This window comes from Dromiciops gliroides, chromosome 3 (genome assembly GCF_019393635.1).
Source record: "Dromiciops gliroides isolate mDroGli1 chromosome 3, mDroGli1.pri, whole genome shotgun sequence".
NCBI classification, from domain to species: Eukaryota; Metazoa; Chordata; class Mammalia; order Microbiotheria; family Microbiotheriidae; genus Dromiciops; species Dromiciops gliroides.
The window spans coordinates 667681373-667700405 of NC_057863.1; the positions used below are offsets into that span (position 1 = coordinate 667681373).

General features: G+C 44.8%; 1 protein-coding gene across 1 annotated transcript in view; it reads right to left on the reverse strand.

Annotated features, from left to right (window-relative positions):
- Window positions 1-3971: 3971 nt before the first annotated feature.
- Window positions 3972-19033, reverse strand: part of LOC122749598 (zinc finger protein 420-like) — a 39877-nt gene continuing 24815 nt past the window's right edge. The window contains exons 6-8 of the mRNA XM_043996037.1: window positions 12737-12791; window positions 6900-7026; window positions 3972-6782 (exon numbers count right to left, since the gene is read on the reverse strand). Coding sequence (XP_043851972.1) covers window positions 5761-6782; window positions 6900-7026; window positions 12737-12784 — 1197 coding nt within the window. The 5' untranslated portion in view covers window positions 12785-12791 and the 3' untranslated portion in view covers window positions 3972-5760. The remainder of the gene's footprint in view (window positions 6783-6899; window positions 7027-12736; window positions 12792-19033) is intronic.

Here is a 19033-nt window from a genome sequence, read left to right on the forward strand (position 1 = left end):
GAAAAAACTTGTCTAGTCAGCAAGGCTGTATGCCTATCAAAAGCAAAGAATGACAGCCTCGTGACAATGGGATTGCCACTTGCAGGAGAATGCCATGCCATCATCAGTGCCTCTGCTTCCACCATGACAAACAACTATGAGGACCTGGAAAACCTCATTAATGCGCCAAAAGAAGACCAGATTTTACTTCTGGGACCATGTTAGAAGAGGCTAAGACATGGGGCAGCTGGGTGGCACAATGGATAAAGCACCAGCCCTGGATTCAGGAGGATCTGAGTTCAAATCTGCCTTTAGACACTTGACACTGGGCACAACCACTTAACTCTCATTTCCCCATGGAAAAAAAGAGGCTAAGACAACCAGACATGGGAAGGAGTCTTTGGGAGGGATGGAAACAGCAACAGCAATAACCACTTCATAGTGAAGACTTGTACATCTCATGACCTTCTCATCAGCAACACTGTCTTCCCTTTACCTAAATGGAATAATTTTTTTTTTTTTGGCAGGGCAATGAGGGTTAAGTGTCTTGCCCAGGGTCACACAGCTAGTAAGTGTCAAGTGTCTGAGGCCGGATTTGAACTCAGGTCCTCCTGAATCCAAAGCCAGTGCTTTATCCACTACACCACCTAGCTGCCCCTAAATGCAATAAAATTTTGTGGATTTACCCTTGAAGTAAACATTGACATTTAATAGATTATGTGATTGTAAGGAGAAGAGACATGATGTGAGAGTCATTAAGGCAATGTGTGGCACAGTCAGCTTGACTGATCACAGACTTATCCTCTCCAAAAGAAATATTCACATTCAACAAAAGTGGCAGTCCCAATGCAAGATGACTTACCAGAAGGTTTAATTCCTGAGAATTATTGAGAAGAGGATGGATTTTTCCCTTACAGGCAGCTAGGTGGCACAGTGGATAGAGCACTGGCCCTGGAGTCAGGAGGACCTGAGTTCCAATCTGGTCTCAGACACTTGACATTTACTAGCCCTGTGACCCTGAGCAAGTCACTTAACCCCAGTTGCCTCACCAAGAAATAAATAAGTAAATAAATAAAATGAAGGGAATGAACTCACCAACAATGAAGAGGAAGTTCAGACAATTATTATTTTGCCCAATTATATGCCAATAAATTTGACAATCTAAATAAAATGGATGAATATCTACAAAAGTGTAAATTACCCAGATTAGCAGAAAAAGAAATAAAATATTTAAATAACCCACTTTTAGAAAAAGAAATTGAACAAGCCATCAATGAACTTCCTAAGGAAAAAAAAAAACCCAGGATCAGATGGTCTCAGAAGTTAATTCTACCTAACATTTAAAGAACAATTAATGCCAATTCTATATATTTGAAAAAATAAGTGAAGGGGTCCTGCCAAATTCCTTTTATGAGACAAATACGGTGCTGATAGCCAAACCAGGAAGAGTCAAAACAGAGAAAGGAAATTATAGACCCATCTTACTGGTGAATATTGATACAAAAATTTAAAATAAAATACTAGCAAAAAGATTACAGCAGTATATCACAAGGATCATACACTATGAGCAGGTGGGATTTATACCAGGAATGCAGAGCTGGTTCGATATTAGAAAACTAAAGCTTATGTAGGACGTCCTTTAGCCAATATGCCTTTTGAGCATCTACAAATTGATTATATCACAATGCCTAATAAGTTTTGTCTTGTTATTGTTGATCAGCTCACTCACTGGGTGGAGGTGTTCCCCAGCCCTCCCCCACCCCCAGCCACAGCTACCTTTGTTTCCAAAACCCTCCTTAAAGAGATTGATCCACTCACCCACCTTGATTCTGACGAGGGCACACACTTTACTGGTTCTGTTCTTTCCCAAATTCACTCTTTCCTGGGAGTAACTCCACAGTTCCATACACCCGACCACCCACAAAGCTCAGGCCAGGTGGAACATATGCATAAAGAGCTTAAGAGCATGATTGGCAAATTGTGCCCTGAAACTCATTTGAAGTGGCCTGCTGTTCTCCCCTTGGCACTGTTCTATCTGGGCAGCAAGCCAAGAAGAGAATTACATATATCACCTTGTGAGATGCTTTTTGGCAACCCCCTATCCAAGCAAAACCTTTTCCCCCAGGATATACATCATCGGTGGGGGAAGATACCTCTGTTGCTTCCTATATACAGGATTTACAAGCCAGGTGACTTGAACTCTATGAGGCAGGAGCAGCAGTACAAGCTGGACTTCTGACACGATTTGAACCCAGTAGACAGGGTATATATCAAAAATTTTCAGCAGACTAGTGGAACTCAGCCAGCTTGGGAAGGTCCTTTCCAGGTATTGCTAACAACTTTTAAAATTTTATTTTATATGAACACAACTATAAAACACAAATAAAGTCAGATCTAAACAATTGTAAATATATTAATTGCTCATAGGTAGGCTGAGCCAATCTAACAAAAATGACAATCTCACTTTATTTATTTAGTGCTATACCAATCAAACTATCAAAAAATATAGATCTATGGGCAGCTAGGTGGCGCAGTGGATAGAGCACCGGCCCTGGATTCAGGAGGACCTGAGTTCAAATCTAGCCTTAGACCCTTGACACTTACTAGCTGTGTGACCCTGGGCAAGTCACTTAACCCCAATTGCCTCACTTAAAAAAAAATATTTATAGCGGCTCTGTGAGGGCAAAGAATTTGAAATTGAGGGGATATCTGTTACTTTGGGCTGAAGAAGTTGTAGTACATGATTATAACAAAATACTAAGAAAGGATAAGTAGGGTGATTTCAGAAAAAACCTGGTAACACTTATACAAACTGATGAAACAAAAGTGAGCAAAACCAGAACATTGTAGATAGTAACACAGCCACTTTACAGTGATCCACTATGAATGATTTAACTATTCTAAGCAAAAGAATGATCCAAGACAATTCCAAAGGAGTCAACCCAGGGGATAGTAAGGGTGGCAGTCTTCTGGACCCAAGAAATAATATATTTGGAGGCCTGGGGAGATAGGATTTGACCCTCCAGGTTCCAGCACACCTGACAGAACGTCTCCCTGAACAATTATCAGTGGTCGAGAGTCTTGTTGGAGCCCAGAGGCCTCTGGAGGGGAGGCCCGACTCCAGAGGGAGAGGAAACTCTGGCGGGCGGAGATGTCCCAAACACAGAATGATTACACACCATCGAAGGGGGGTAGGAATCTACCCACAAGGGATGAGAATTTATTCAATCAAGGGGGAATTTCAAGCCATGTAAGTCTGTGCATGGGTCCCATGGGAGGAAAGGGCTGTTGGGTACCTCTTGGGTGGTTAAAAAGCTGGGGTTCAAGGCCAAACCTCCAGCAGGGCCATCTGGTTTAAGTCTGAAGGCTCATATTATAGCCAAGCAGTTTGTCTGTAGGCTGGGATATCCAGGAGATTATAGGGAGGTCCCCGAATTAGAAAAGTCAACAAGGACGGTGTTGAAAGAACTGAGTAATTGTGGCCTCTCAAGAAGCCCTAAAAAGACAGCCCATTTAGGGAGCAAATTAAGCAAGTAGAAAGAAATCGAACCCTGTTTGGCCTGACAGTGAGACACCTGAAAGGAAAAAAAAAAATGTGTTCTGTCCTTTAATTGCTTACCTGCAATTATCTGGGAAGAACCAGAAAGTGATTGAAATGGGATAAAATATTTTGGGATGAATGAGTTTTGAATTTGGGTATAATAAAACACCCCAAATCAGCTGCCCTGATTTTGATCTTTCAAACATTTTTTTTTTTTTGATGTGCACAAAAATTGTTTAAAAGTGATTAGACTTGGGCAGCTAGGTGGCACAGTGGATAGAGCACTGGCCCTGGATTGAGGAGGACCTGAGTTCAAATCCAGCCTCAGACACTTAATATTTACTAGCTGTGTGACCCTGGGCAAGTCACTTAACCCCAATTGCCTCACTAAACTAAAAAATAAATAAATAAATAAATAAAAGTGATTAGAATCGACAAGCCTTCCCTTGATCAAGTTAGATTTCACTGTGTTTCCCCTCATCCCAATCCATGAGTTAGCTTTCCTAATGGAGATTCCTGGGGAATTTCACTGGGTGTGCTTTTTCTAATGCTCTTCTTGACTTTCAAACTTTCCTTACCACAACACAAAGCCAGGCAAAAATAAGAATAGAAATAAAAAAATATTTATTAAATTCAAACTGACCAAGTATTAACATGATCTTTTCCCCTGCTTGTCTGCTTAACCAGGCTAAAGTTAGAAAAGGGCTCCTTAGGTGGTTAAAGAAACCCATTTGAAAATTTAAAGGGAAAAAAGCAGGTATTTAGCGGGCACTATGAAATTTAAAGGGACAGGCATATAGGAGAAATGTAAAATTTCTCACCCACATTTTTTGCAGCGAAGATAAGACTGAGGGGTTCAGCACCCCCTTCACGATCAGCCAAACTGTGATGGGTAAACCTAAATGTGTGGTCACCTTATCTGTCCCCCAGTGTGGGGAAAGCTATCTGGGATTTACTTATAAATTAGAAGCTTCAGCAATAGCTAGGCATTAAGCATTTATTAAAGTATATTAGAGATTAGCAAAGAGAGAACACATGTCTCTGAAAGAATAAACAAACCTACCTTAGAGCTCTATGGGGGAGAGAGAGAGAGAGAGAGAGAGAGAGAGAGAGAGAGAGAGAGAAAGCTGCTTCCACCTAGCAGACATAGGCTACCAACAGAAAGATCCTGTGTCTCTCTAATCAGAAGCTCCCTGGGGGTCAAGAAGAGTTGATCCCCACACACTGCTCCAAGCTAATTGGCTGGTAGCATTCAAGTCCATTTATGTGATTTGAAGGGGTCCATGAACAGAACATACCTAGGTCAGAGTTCAGATGCTCTGGCTGGAACAAGGTTTGGTGAGGTAACTTCTGGGACACTGGACTAGCCTTAGAAAGGTCAACCCTTGCTCTCTCAGCAGGGTGGGGGGCGCCCTGGTAATAATATTCTCACAACACTAAGTCAGTTTCCTGACCCCATTCCAGCCTGTCTTCTCCAGCAGATGGACCCCTCTATCATCCCACTCTCTTACCAGGCATTTTTGTAGCAGCAAGAAGCAAGAAACAAAGTGATTACTGATTAACTGGGGAATGGCTGAAGAAATGATGAGCAGATGAATACTATAAAATATTGAGGAGGAATGACAAACAGTAGGAGTTCAGAAAATTCATTACTATAAACAGGATGAAATTTGGGATGTTTCATGAGGTCTCTTGTTGGGAGATCCAACAAAGTCTGTGCTGGAACAGGAGGGCTTCCCTTGTTAAGCAGATCCCTAAGTTTTATCTCCAGCATGATTGTCCCAAAGTACAGTCAAGTATGAGCTCCAGGTGAAGCTCCTTCCACAAACACTGCTTTTAGACCCCTACATTCCAGGATCAATGTTGTCTACTCATCACCCTCTTCCAGACAAATGCCCCTGAGCACATTAGCTGAGTCTTTTCTCCACAGTGAATCCTCTGAGATAAAGACATGATGTCTGCCTGAAATCCTTCCCACACTAAGTTCATATACAGCTGCTCATCAAAATGAATTCTCTAATTTTGAACAAGCTCTAAACAACAACTGCTGGCATTTCCTCATTTGTCACAGGGATAAGATTTCTATGTAATATGAATTCTCAGATGAGAATAAGAGAAGATTCTGGCCTGAAGGTCTTAGCACATTGATTATACTCCTAATGTTTCTTTGCAGTGTGGATTCTCTGATGTGCAGCAAGATTAGAGCTCTGTGTGAAAGCCTTTCCACACTGATTACATTCTTAAGGATTCTCTCCAGTGTGGATTCTCCTATGCTTAGCAAGATTAGAACTCACTGTGAAAGTCTTTCCACACTTATTGCATACATAAGGTTTCTCTCCAGTGTGGATTCTCTGATGTGTAGCAAGAGTAGATCTCGATGTGAAAGCCTTTCCACACTGATTACATTCATAAGGTTTCTCACCGGTGTGGATTCTCTCATGTGCAGCAAGAGTAGAACTTGATGTGAAAGCCTTTCCACACTGATTACAACCATAAGGATTCTCTCCAGTGTGGATTCTCCTATGCTTAGCAAGATTAGAACTCACTGTGAAAGTCTTTCCACACTGATTACATACATAAGGTTTCTCTCCAGTGTGGATTCTCTGATGTGCAGCAAGACTGGAACTCTGTGTGAAAGCCTTTCCACACTGATTACATACAAAAGATTTCTCTCCAGTGTGGATTCTCTGATGTGCAGCAAGATTGGAACTGTCTGTGAAAGTCTTTCCACAATGATTACATCCATAAGGTTTCTCTCCAGTGTGGATTCTCTGATGTGCAGCAAGACTGGAGCTCCTTGTGAAAGCCTTTCCACACTGATTACATACATAGGTTTTCTCTCCAGTGTGGATGGTCTGATGTGCAGCAAGATGGGAGCTCTGTGTGAAAGTTTTTCCACACTGATTACATTCATATAGTTTCTCTCCAGTGTGGATTCTCCTATGCTTAGCAAGATTGGAACTCAATGTGAATGTCTTTCCACACTGATTACATGCATAAGGTTTCTCTCCAGTGTGGATTCTCTGATGGGCAGCAAGACTGGAATTCTGTGTGAAAGCCTTTCCACACTGATTACATACATAAGTTTTCTCTCCAGTGTGGATTTTCTGATGTGCAGGAAGACTGGCTTTCCATGTGAAAGCCTTTCCACACTGATTACATTCATAAGGTTTCTCTCTAGTGTGGATTCTCTGATGTGCAGCAAGACTGCTTATTCCATTATGAATGCTTATTCCATTCTCTTCCTTTTCAAACATCTGGACTGGAATTTAGGGAACAAAGAAGGAAGAGTCAGGATAAACTCACTATTTGTGGCAGGATCAGGAGCAGGGAGCTACCCTGTCAGTAGCTCAGGGTCACCAGAGGCAAAGGTCCTTACCCACAGAGAGCAGGTTCTGGGCATTCTCCAGCATGACCTCCTTGTGCAGCTCTTTCTGAGAATGGTCCAAGAGACCCCACTCCTCTGGGGTGAAATCCACAGCCACATCCTTGAATGTCACCAACTCCTAAACCACCAAAGGTCACATGATTTAGAGCTGAAAAAGACTGCAGAATTCATCCAGTCCAACCCTCATCAACTGAGAGGAAGAAACTGCAGCCCAGAAGGGATTTGCCCCCAACTCCTCTAATCTTGGGGAGGGTCAGAGACAGCACTTGAGACCATATCCAAGAAGCGCCCAATGGGAGAGTGAGAAAAACAGTTTGTATTTGAAGTGAGAATCATTTTGGAATAATGAAAGTTGGAGAAATGTCTTACTGTGAAATGCTTCTCCCCATAGACTCAGGGAGAAGGTATGTGCTCTATGAGTGATGTATGAGAGTCTGTGGAGAAGAAAGCAAGGTGATGTGAAATTCATCCTCACCGGAAGGGATGTTACATGTCAGAAGGGGCATGTTAAGAAATTTTATAAAACATACGTGAGAAATTAACAAATACTGTGTACTTTGGGGTGAAAAACATTACTAGTCATCACTGAGAAGAGAGCAAAGAAAAAACCCCTAGTTAATTTCCTAAAAGGCTGAAATAAAGTCCTACCTAATTATGAAGGGGATTTCCCCCCCCCCCTTTGGGTGACAGAACTAGTAAGTGTCAAGTGTTTGAGACTGGACTGTTGATTGTTGATTAGATACAGGAGCCTGAAGATCAGTCCTAGTAAGAAAACCTGATCCTGAATGTACACCTACTGGATCTCTAAATGTAGTGGGCATTTCAGGAAAAACCTAATCCATTGCAAAATTAACCCCTCGCATGGTGAATCTGGGTCCATTAACAGTAGAACATTCGTTCCTACTTATGCCCGACTCTCCTGCAAACCTATTGGGCCGTGACCTCCTTTGTAAACTTAGAGCAACCATATCTTGTTCTCTAGATGGTGGCATTTCCCCGGAGGTGCCAGAGGATACTGTCCCCTTACTGCCAATTTTGATCTCAGGCAGTCAAGGAACAGTGGAAAATACATTTGAAATCCCTTCTGATATTCCTGAGTCCCTATGGGCTTCCTCCTCTACTGATGTAGGTCTCCTTAAATCTGCTGTGCCTGTTATCATTAAGACCAAAGGTAGCCCAGCACCATCCATTCCACAATATCCCTTATCTGGACAAGCCACTGAGGGAATTTCTCCTATAATTGAGGCTTTGATAAACCAAGGCATAATTGTCCCATGCCCTTATTCTCCATGCAATAGCCCTATTTTGCCACTTAAAAAGCCCAAGCCTGGGCCAGATGGCAAGCCTGTTAACCATTTTGTATAAGATCTGTGAGCAATTAATTCTTATGTTATACCTGGACATCTGCTAGTACCGAACCCTACTATTGTTATTTCTTCAATCCCATGTGAAGCAACATGCCTCACGGGAGTAGATCTTTGCTCTGCTTTTTTTTTTTTCCTCAATACCAGAACACCGGGAATCCCAATATTTGTTTGCCTTTACCTAGAAGAATAGACAGTGGACTTGGACCAGACTCCCACAGGGGTTTGTTGACAGTCCACACTATTCTCCCAGATTTTGCATCAGGATTTAGGCGCCATTATCTTTAAAGGTTCTACTAAGGTAGACTTACTCCTGGCTGCACCTAATGCTGAGATTTGCCAGGAAGACAGCTGACACCTGTTATTAGAGTTGCACAAACGAGGACACAAGGTTTCTAAGTCTAAAGTACAATGGTGTCTACCTCAGGTGGAATATTTGGGTTTTGTTTTGGCTGCCGGCACTCGCTCCATCTCTACTAAGTGTGTCCAGACTATTCAACAACTTTCTGCTCCTCTACTAAGAAGCAGCTAAGGGCTATTCTGGGAGCAGCTGGATATTGCAGACAATGGATATCCTCTTGCAGCTCTAACCAAAAATTCTGTCCCAGAACTTTGACAGCTGGATTCCCAGCATCTCTCAGCTATAGCAGAGCTAAAACAGGCCTTGCTATCAGCACCTGCACTTGGACTCCCAGACTACAGTAAGTCTTTTACTGTACTGTTTGTACAGGAGCAGAAGGGAGTGGCTTCTGGGGTCCTGACTCAATTATTAGGACCTGTCCAGCACCCAGTAGCTTATTCCAGCCAACTAGATTCTGTGGCCTCTGGAGCGCCACCTTGCTTTAGGGCAGTGGGGGCGACAGCCCTTTTGGTAGAAAAAGCCTCTGCTCTGGTCTTAGGTAACCCTCTAATCGTGCAGTGCCCTAAGGAGGTAGAGGCTCTCCTACTATGTCATAGGACAATCTCAAAGTAACCCTGCTGGGAAATGAAAGAGTCATTTCAAAGCATTGTACAGTCCTTAACCCAGCAACACTGCTCCCCACCTTACCACTCTCAGGGGAGCCTTTGCATGACTGTGCTTCTTTAGTTGATATGGCTGAGAAACCCCGTGATGACCTTTTGGATACACCTTTAGAGAACCCTGATATGTTCTTTTAGCTTATGCCATGTAGTGGGCATGCTTTGGCTACAGAAGGACTTTCTAACATCCTCAGCAAACCTATTGCTAATGAAGACCTTATCGAGGACCTCCTATCTGCCCATTGTACATTGCCCTGCCCACACAAGGAATAATGATCCTGTTTCAAAGGGGAATGCATCAGCTGATTCTGCATCCAAGCTTGCTGCTTTAGAAGCTCCTGAACACATATTTAACCTCTCGCCTTCTGAGGATGTTCCTCTCCACCTAACTTATAATGATTCAGAAGTGGAAAAATGGAGAAGGAAATTCAAGGCAAAACAGATCAATGGAGCCTGGCTGTCTCCAGAAGGTAAGCCACTTCTCCCCTGGAGCTTCTATCACCAGGTATGCCTCTCTATTCACAGAAAAAGCCATTTTGGCACTCAAGGAATTGTGGACTCAGTAAAAGAGGTTTGGATTGCCCCTGGAGTCACTAAAGACTGTGAGAAAAGATTGGGGTTCTAGGACACCCAGAGCGCCTTGCCCAGAGTCAGGGGAATTCCAAAGGAAACGTAGTTGGACCTTGGACTGTGAAGAGAAAATTAAAGATTAAAAACACACATACCCAAAAGCCTTCCCCTCAGAGGGTCTGTCCTCTGGACTCTGACATGAACATATACTGTTCTGAACAACCCTCAAGTCCAGTAAACCAATAGATTTGAATGATGCCAGCTAATTAATTAGGTTTGAGCAGTGTGGAAGGGCCACCTCTCCTCCTGTCTCTTTTTCTCTCTTTGCCTGGGAACACTGGAGGGTTCAGAGACACTTTTACTATTTCTCCTTTCTTAACTTTCTGAGCCACGTGCTCTCTCTTTACTAACATTTAATATGCTTTAATAAATGCTTAATGCCCCAAACTGATGCTAAAGCCTCTAATTTATAAGTAGCAATATATTAGAAACTCCAGTTAAATTCCCTAAAACTGGGGACAGAGATAGGGCACCCCATAAATTTTTAAACAACACAAGACAATCACAAATCAATACTGCTATTCTGTCACTGATTATACATGTGTGTATAATATATGGGTATATGTATGTATGTATCATGCACCTACCCTAGTGATAATGATGTGAAAATCAGTGGCATTAGTGATAGCTGAGAAAGGATGTTTGAAAGAGATGAGATCAATTCAAAGAGACCCAGGATCACCAATTATTTGTTATGGTGAACTGAAAGTTCCTTTTGGCTACAGGGTGGAGGACTACATGGAAGGTGGAATCCCTTCCAACTCTCAAAAGTCTGAAATTCAGGGAAATAATGTAGGCTTGGGCATGGTAGAATTTGATATAACTGACTGGAAATTAAAGTAGTGAGAAAAGAGCCAAAGATAACAGAAAGGTGTCAAACCCAGAAGCCTGGGTGAATAGCACCACCAATGCCAGAAATTGTGAGATCAGAAGGAGGGAACAGTTCAGGGGAAGAACAAGTGCTGTTGAATGGAACGTTGAGCTACATTTGCTGGTGTCTTGTGGCAGTTAGAGGTGCTCACTGAGCATCTGGAAGGATTATCAGGGTTGGGAATAACCACTGATTAGCCCTTGGTATTGTATTTAAAGCTGTGGTCATGAGTGATAAAGACAATGGACAAATTATGGAGAGGGAAGAGAACCAAATCCCGAGAATGATTTCTCTTCAGGGTACCAAAGCAGTTCAGGTAAGAAGGAAAGAGAGACAGAGGTTGAATGAGAGAGGTAGAATGGAAAAGAAGGGAGGATGGAGCAAATAGAAAAAGAGGCAACTAGGAAGAGATGGTGGTCAGCCCCATCAGCTGCTACAGAGAGAGCCAGATTAACAATTACTTAAAATAATGAGTGACTTAGCATCTACAATGGGCCAGACACTACACTAAGCACTTCAGAAATATTATCACATTTGATCCTCACAACAACCTGCAAGGCAGATCCTATTATTTTATTTTATTGCTGTTTTTTCCCCTTGTGGGGCAATGAGGGTTAAGGGACTTGCCCAGGGCCACACAGCTAGTAAGTATCAAGTGTCTGAGGTCAGATTTGAACTGAAGTCCTCCTGATTCCAAGGCCAGTGCTTTCTCTACTGGGCCACCAAGCCTTCCTTGCAGATGCGATTCCCACCCCCATTTGATTCTTGAGGAAGCTGAGGTAAACTGTGGTTAAGTGGCTTGCCCAGGGTCACACAACTATTAAAGTCTGAGTCTAAAAGTGAGCTTAGATCTTTGTCACTCCTGGCCCAGGACACTACCACCTAGCTTTCTCTATGAAATCAAGAGTCTGTCAGTTGGTAAACATCAGTTAAGCAGTGCCAGGCACTTTGCTAACTTTGAGGGTTACAAAGAAAAGCAAAAACTGTCCCTGGTCTCAAGGAGCTGACCGTCTTATGGGGAAGACAAGATGAAAGCGACTGGACAAGCAAATTGGAGATAGGACAGATTGGAGATAACCAACCCAGGAGAGGCAGGAGCATGGAAAGGCTTGAGACAGGATCCAAAGCGGCCAAATGGTGAGGGCTGAGTCAAGTCATTGCTGACCTTCGAAAGGACAAATGTCACCATTTTTCACATGACAAACCTTCAGGTACTTAAAGAGCACAGTGGGTCTTTTTGTCTTTGTGCTTCACGTGCCCAAGGCTCAGGGCCATGCAACATGTGGGTCACACACCTCTTAAATTCTCCTTTTCAAAGACTTTGAAAGCATCATTCCTAAAGGGGAATCCAGGACGCCAGGCAAGGCCTGAGGAGGATGGAGAACCATGGAGTGACTACCTCCCCGTTCATCCTAGCCCAGCCCAAGAAGGCACGGACATGTGGCTGCTGCATGACACTGCTCACACTTCCTGAGCTTGTATCATTCCTAGAACCTCTTCTGTATGACCCAGACCTGCTCTCTGGGGGGTCTGCCCATCAGAGTTCACACAAATGAAAGCTTCACTTCCTTACCTCAGGGCTCCCTCAGGGGCTCCCACGGGAGCTGGGAAGCCCTTTTACCTACCTTTAGGGGAACCAGACGTGAATTATACCCGATAGCCAGAGTAACTTCAGTTTGGGCACCACACTTCAGGAAGAGTATTGATAAGACAGGGAACACCCCAAGAAGGCCAACCAGGATGGCTGGGGCTTCACTGAGGGCAACGGTCTCTGCCCTTAGCTGCTCCCCATCGGGGAGGATCGTCAAAGGGTCTGGCCTCGCCTCCCGGCTTGGTCACCGACTAACCTGGGTGACCATCAGAAAGTCACTAACCCTCTCTGGACCTCAGCTTTCTCATCTGGAAAATGAGAGGGGGCTCCAGGACAGAGCAAACTGACTCACCTGGGACCGGGCTACTGGGAGCCCAGAATTCCTTTCCTCTTCTTCCATGTCTTTGCTGGAGAGGAGAAAAAAGTCTTGAGAAGGACGATGCTGCCCCACGCATGCCAAACCCGCCCCATGCCAACGCCGCCTGCGGGGGTGCCCAGAACACAAAAAGAGCAAACCGCGCCCCCTCCCACGGGGAGGGCCAAGGCTCTGAGACCCCAGATCTGCCGCTGGAACCACGGCTGGGGCAGCCAGGCCTGGAGTCAGGAAGACCGCTCTTGCATTTGTCCAATCCGGCTCAGACACTGACTGGCTGTGTGACCCTGGCCCAGGCTCTTCACCCCGTTGGCCTCAGTTTCCCCATCTGTAAAGTGAGCCAGAGAAGGGACTGCAGTAACAAAAAGCCACTAAACAAGAAATCACAGCAGGAGCCCCGGCCAGGGCTCGGGTCCGGCCCCTCTGGGCTCTCCCGGGCATGAAGACAAATGGTCTGGCTCCCTCCTGGCTCAGAGGAGACCAGGACCAGGCCTGGGCGGCTCCGCATCCCGCCATGAGGCTTGGGAAAAGCTGGTCCGGCCCAGATGAAGTCCCGGGGCCTGGGCCGGTCCAGGGAGGAGCTCAAGCCCCTGCTGGCCTCCTGCCTACTGAGGCTGAGCCCTGGGCCAGGGCTGGGGCCCGAGCCGGCCTGGGAGGGTCTGCTCAGCCTCAGCATGGCCTGGCCAGGGAGGAGCCAACACGGGCCCCTGCGCACAGGCGCAGGTGCCCCTCCAGGGGCGGTGTGGCCTGGTGGGAGGGGCGGGGCGACCTGGCTGCCTCCTGAGGCCAGGCTCTTGGGCTGACCCCAGGCACAGGGAAAAGGAGGTGGGGGAGGGGTCCTGGGCCGGGGCAGGCTGGAACTCAGTGTCCATGGATGGGGCTTGCTCCGGAAAGGTCGAGGTCCCAGCGTCCTTGGCAATGTGTGGGGGAGACCGCCCAGGGGGCCCCCTCCGAGCCGGAGGGGCTGGCCCAAGGCCGGGAGACCCGACAAGCATTAAGCCCTACTCGATGCCGGCCGGGCTAAGCTCGCAAGGAAGGAAGCGAGAACAAGCTCGTCTGCCCTCCTGGCGCTTACAACCCAAAGGGGGCAGACGGATGGGGGCGGGGCGGCTGCTTCTCTCTGCTTGGGGGGGGGGGGCTCCTGTCTTCAGGCCCTCAGAGTCCTTGGGCTAATCACGAGAACAAGACCCCCCAGAGCCAACGAGGCCACACAAAGAGCCGGGAGGCCACCCAGCCCGGCCCGCCAGCTCCCGGCGACACTGCGCCTGCGCGGCGCGCTCGGCCTGGAACCCAACGGCCACACGCAGCGGCCTAACAGGGGAGGGCTGGCACAGGCCCGCCCGCCGCAGAGCGCCCCCTCCCCGTCCGCGCACTCACCCGTCCGACAGGCCCGGCACGGCGCTCTGCGCCTGCGCGGCAAGCTCCGCCCGCCTCCGCCCCCCCCCCCCCCCCCCCCCAGCCAAAAGACAGCCGCCAGGAGTCCGGGAAAGAGGCTCTGGAACCAGCGCGGCCGCTGCTCAAAGGATTCTGGGAAGTGTAGTCCCGAGGGAGAGTGGGCACTTGAGAAGGGGAAGTGTTGGGGAAAGGGCCTCGCGCTGGGCGGCCACAGTGAGCATCACCTGGATCAAGCCCGCCCCCTTCCCTCTGGAAGCCGCTGCCATTCCCGCACAGAAGGATCAGAAAACACTTTAACTGGGGTATCCATTAGTCAGCCCACCAGCATGACCAAGCCCTGCCCTCCAGGAGCTTAGAGTCTCCAGCAAACAAGCACATGCAGAGCAAGCTGTACTGGGACCAGACCTTGGGAGACCTGAACAGGGAAGCTGGAATTAGGAGGGGTGGGAGAGGCCAGACCCAGAGGCCATGGGAGCCACAGCAGCTTGTGGAGCAGGAGGCACCAGATCTCAGACCCTTAGGGCCACTCAGACAGGGAGGCTGGGCATGGTATCCAGTGCTTTTGTATTTTGTATTTTGTATTTTTTTGCAAGGCAATGAGGTTTAAGTGACTTGCCCAGGGTCACACAGCTAGTAAGTGTCAAGTGTCTGAGGCTGGATTTGAACTCAGGTCCTCCTGAAACCAGCACCAGTGCTTTATCCACTGTGCCACCTAGCTGTCCTGATTTTGATCTTTTAAACATTTTTTGATGTGCACAAAAACCGTTGAAAAGTGTTTAGTATTTTAAAAATAAATAAAAATAAAAATTATTAGAATTGACAAGCTTTCCATTGGTTAACTTTGATTTCACTCTCAGTTTCCCTCATCCCAATCCATGAGTTAGCTTTCCTAATGGAAAGTCCTGGAGAATTTCCAGGGTTGTGCTATTTCTAATCCTCGTCTTGACTTTCAAACTTTCCTTACCACAACACAAAGCCAGGCAAAAATAAGAAGAGTAATAAAAAAATATTCATTAACTTCAAACTGACCAAGTGTTAACATGATCTTCCCCTGCTTGTCTGATTAACCAGGCTAAAGTTAGAAAAGGGCTCCTTAGGTGGTTAAAGAAACTCATTTGAAAATTTAAAGGGAAAAAAGCAGCTACTTAGCAGGTACTTTGAAATTTAAAGGGACAGGGGCAGCTAGGTGGCACAGTAGATAAAGCACTGGTCCTGGATTCAGGAGGACCTGAGTTCAAATCTGGCCTAAGACACTTGACACTGATTAGCTGTGTTACCTTGGGCACGTCACTTAACCCTCATTGCCGACCCCCAAAAAAAATTTTTAACAGATAGGCACAAAGGAAAAATGTAAAATTTCTTACCCAACTTTTTTTTTCAATGAAGATAAGATTGAGGGATTCAGCACTCCCTTCATGGTCAGCCAAACTGTGACTGGTAAACCTAAATGTGTGGTCACCTTACCACTCCCCCAGTGTAGGGAAAGCTAGCTAGGATTTACTTATAAAGTAGAAGCTTCAGCAACAGCTAGGCATTAAGCATTTATTAAAGTATATGAGAGGTTAGCAAAGAGAGAACACAAGTCTCTCAAAGAATAGAAAAACCTAGCTTAGATTTCTCTGGGAGAGAGAGAACGCTGCCTCCACCGAGCAGACACAGGCTACCAAGAGAAAGATCCTGTGTCTCTCCAATCAGAAGCTCCCTGGAGGTCAAGAAGAAGAGTTGGTCCCTACACATTGCTCCAAGCTAATTGGCTGGTAGCATTCAAGTCCACTGATTTACCTGATTTGAAGGGGGTCCATGAACAGAACACACCTAGGTCAGAGTTCAGATGCTCTGGCTGGAACAAGGTTTTGTGAGGAAACTTCTGGGACACTGGCCTGACCTTAGAAAGGTCAACACATGCTCTCTCAGCAGGGTGGGGGCACCCTGGTGTGAGATTTAAAATTGGATATAAGAGCATTAAACTCCCCTTTAACCTTTCCCTTATATATCTCCCTGGCCAGTAAGAGAAAGAGACCTCTGAGCTTTAATTAGAGATGGATTAATTAGCTTTTATTGTTTGGGAATTAATTAGCTGACAAACAGGTGATGCTGACTAGGGAAATAGGAAAGTAGAAATACAAATAAATATTCTTAGATCTAAGCTTAGCCTATATTCCTTATAAAACCCACCGAATCCCAAAGCTACCTCTCAGGCTGAGAACAGCGTCAAGCGCCTGCTGCCACCGAGGACCAGGGCCGATCACCAGAACACGCCATCAACCCTGAGCCAGTGTGTGTGTGTGTCTAGAGGGAGAGACCGACCACTTCCGTTCTCTCCTCATCTTTTTAAGCTCAAACCAGGAAGTGCAGTGCTTGGTCATGCTCTCCAGAGCATCAGCAGGGGCACGGGCTGTTCATCACAGTCTCATCCCTGAAAGGGCGGTCCTTGAAAAACTGGCAGTCCTTCAGTTATTGTTAGCCAACTCTTAAATTTTAGGTAAAAACTTTCATGTTTTACCACATTTCCCCCCTTTGCTTCCTCAAGAAACAGGATGTTTTCTTGATGAAACAGTCAAAATTAACAGAATATAATAACCTATGCTAACTAACAATATGTTAATAACAATGTAGAAAAGGAAGAGAGGAAAGTTTTGTCCAGAGGGGCAATTTTTTTGTCCTCATGAACCAATGCTTTGACATTGATCTTGCAAAGGGAGGGCCTCTGCAGAGAGTACATGTTACAGAAGGCATATAATAACAGAAAGGAGATAGTAAAAACTAACAAAACAAAACTGTTCATTTAGAGTCTTTGAGTTCTCTTGTCTTCTTGAAGTGGTAAGATGTCATCAGGAAGAAGCTGGATTCTGGTCTGGAAAGCTGGATTCTTACTAAACCTTAGCACTGAGGTAGTTATGCAATCTATAACACTTTTTACCACCATGTATCTCGATCAAAGTCAAATTTAGTATGTGTTCATGACACCTGAAAATGTTATGGAAAGGTTATCATACCATATCTCATGGTTCCGAGACAGCCAGTGATTGTGCTAGGCCACAGGTGAGTTCGACTGAGTGAGACAAAAAGAAAAAATAAGTTCAGTTAAGTTAGGTAATATTAGGAGGGAGAGAGGATGAATACTGGACCGTGCCTAGTAATTGTGCTCTACATAGTCACCATCATAAGCAAACCATGGACTTACGTATACCTGTCTCTCCTTTTGTTGCACATATATTCTCTCCAGGGCCTGCATCAGAGTTCACAACAAGTTAGTCTCTGAAATGATAAGTTTCCATACTTCCGAAATCTCATATTAATTTCACCAAAGACAGTATGATAGTAAAAATGCGTGCTATGCTGCATAACTGAGAATATACTAGTGATATATACAATAATTCTAAACCATACTCAGAGTATAATGACATATAAATAATAAATGAATGTAAATAGCTGATTATATTAGACATTATTACATAATCTTCTTTTAGCAAGTAAACCACATCATCTTATACATGAATTCTCTAGTATAACAGTAGCAGATACTTAAAGTGGTGATTAATTCATCAAAAAGAAATAAGACTTCAATTAGCAAGATTCAATATTCAGTGTTTTCAGTGAGGTATCAAGCAATAGGGTTCAATAACCCTCTTTTTAAAACAGAATACCATAAAAGAGAAAAGAGAAAAAAAACTCATTAGAAATTCATGGTTCTCTCAAAAAGAAAGAGTAAAACAGAAAAAAATTCTGGTAGCTTCTGAGGCCCAATGGCCTCACCCACAGCTTATACTTAAAATGTCTTTGAAAAGTCACTTAGTTTACAAAATTGAGTTTTAAAGAAAAGCACAAGAAACAAAAGTCAAAAAACAAAGCAAAGGGGCAGCTAGGTGGCTCAGTGGATAAAGCACCAGCCCTGGATTCAGGAGTTCCTGAGTTCAAATCCGGCCTCAGACACTTGACACTTACTAGCTGTGTGACCCTGGGCAAGTCACTTAACCCCCATTGCCCTGCAAAAAAAAACAAAAACAAAAACAAAAATAAAAAGCAAAAGATTTGCTAAGTACTCTTTTGTGCTCTTAAAGAACTTAAAGGTGTGGTGAATTCCAGGTCTTTTCATTGCCTTTCAAAAGCCAAAACAACAAAAAAAAAAAAAAAAGGATTTAAAAAAAAATAGGTATAGGGTAGGGAAAGGATGGGGGAAATTGAGGTGGGCCAGAAAACCAGGCCATGTGCTTCAGTGCTTTGCCTGTAGAAGGAAATGCTTGTTAAATTTTAAGGTATTTAAGCTGCTAGAGTTTGGGGTATGCCACATTGTTTTAACTGGTTCCCCGATTCTCTGCATGCCAAAGTGGCAGGGGTTTCTGAATTGTCATTGATCTAATGCTGTCATAATGTTCTTTATGGTAGAAAATGTGGAGTTCTCTAGCATCAGTTTTGTCTGTGCCACTGATTTTCAATAAAGGCTGATTTAACTGATGAACTACCACATTCAGCTGATGCTGCTTAGCAAATGCTACAATTGTATCATTTCCTCCCCACTTTCCAAATTTCTTTAATTCGTCAACATATTCCTCAAAAGGGGAGTAATTTACTCTAAAAGACTCAAACTCTTGTCTATGGTTAATCATGTAAGAAGCAGCTTCTTGTCTATGTCTGAGATGATTTCTACAGTGACCTTCTAGCTGGTCTGCTAAAGCCCTAAACAGGCAATTTCCGTCTCCTGATACTTTACGAAGACTGAGTCCCAAAGCATTTAACTGATCAGTGGGATTATCAAATGGGAACTGCCTATTTCCTCTGGACTCTCTTTGCTCTTTAACAGTTGCTAGTTAGGGTTTTTAGCTCTTTAGCATCTACCTCAGGTCTATCTGAAATCTCTTCACCTATGAATGGTGCAGGCTT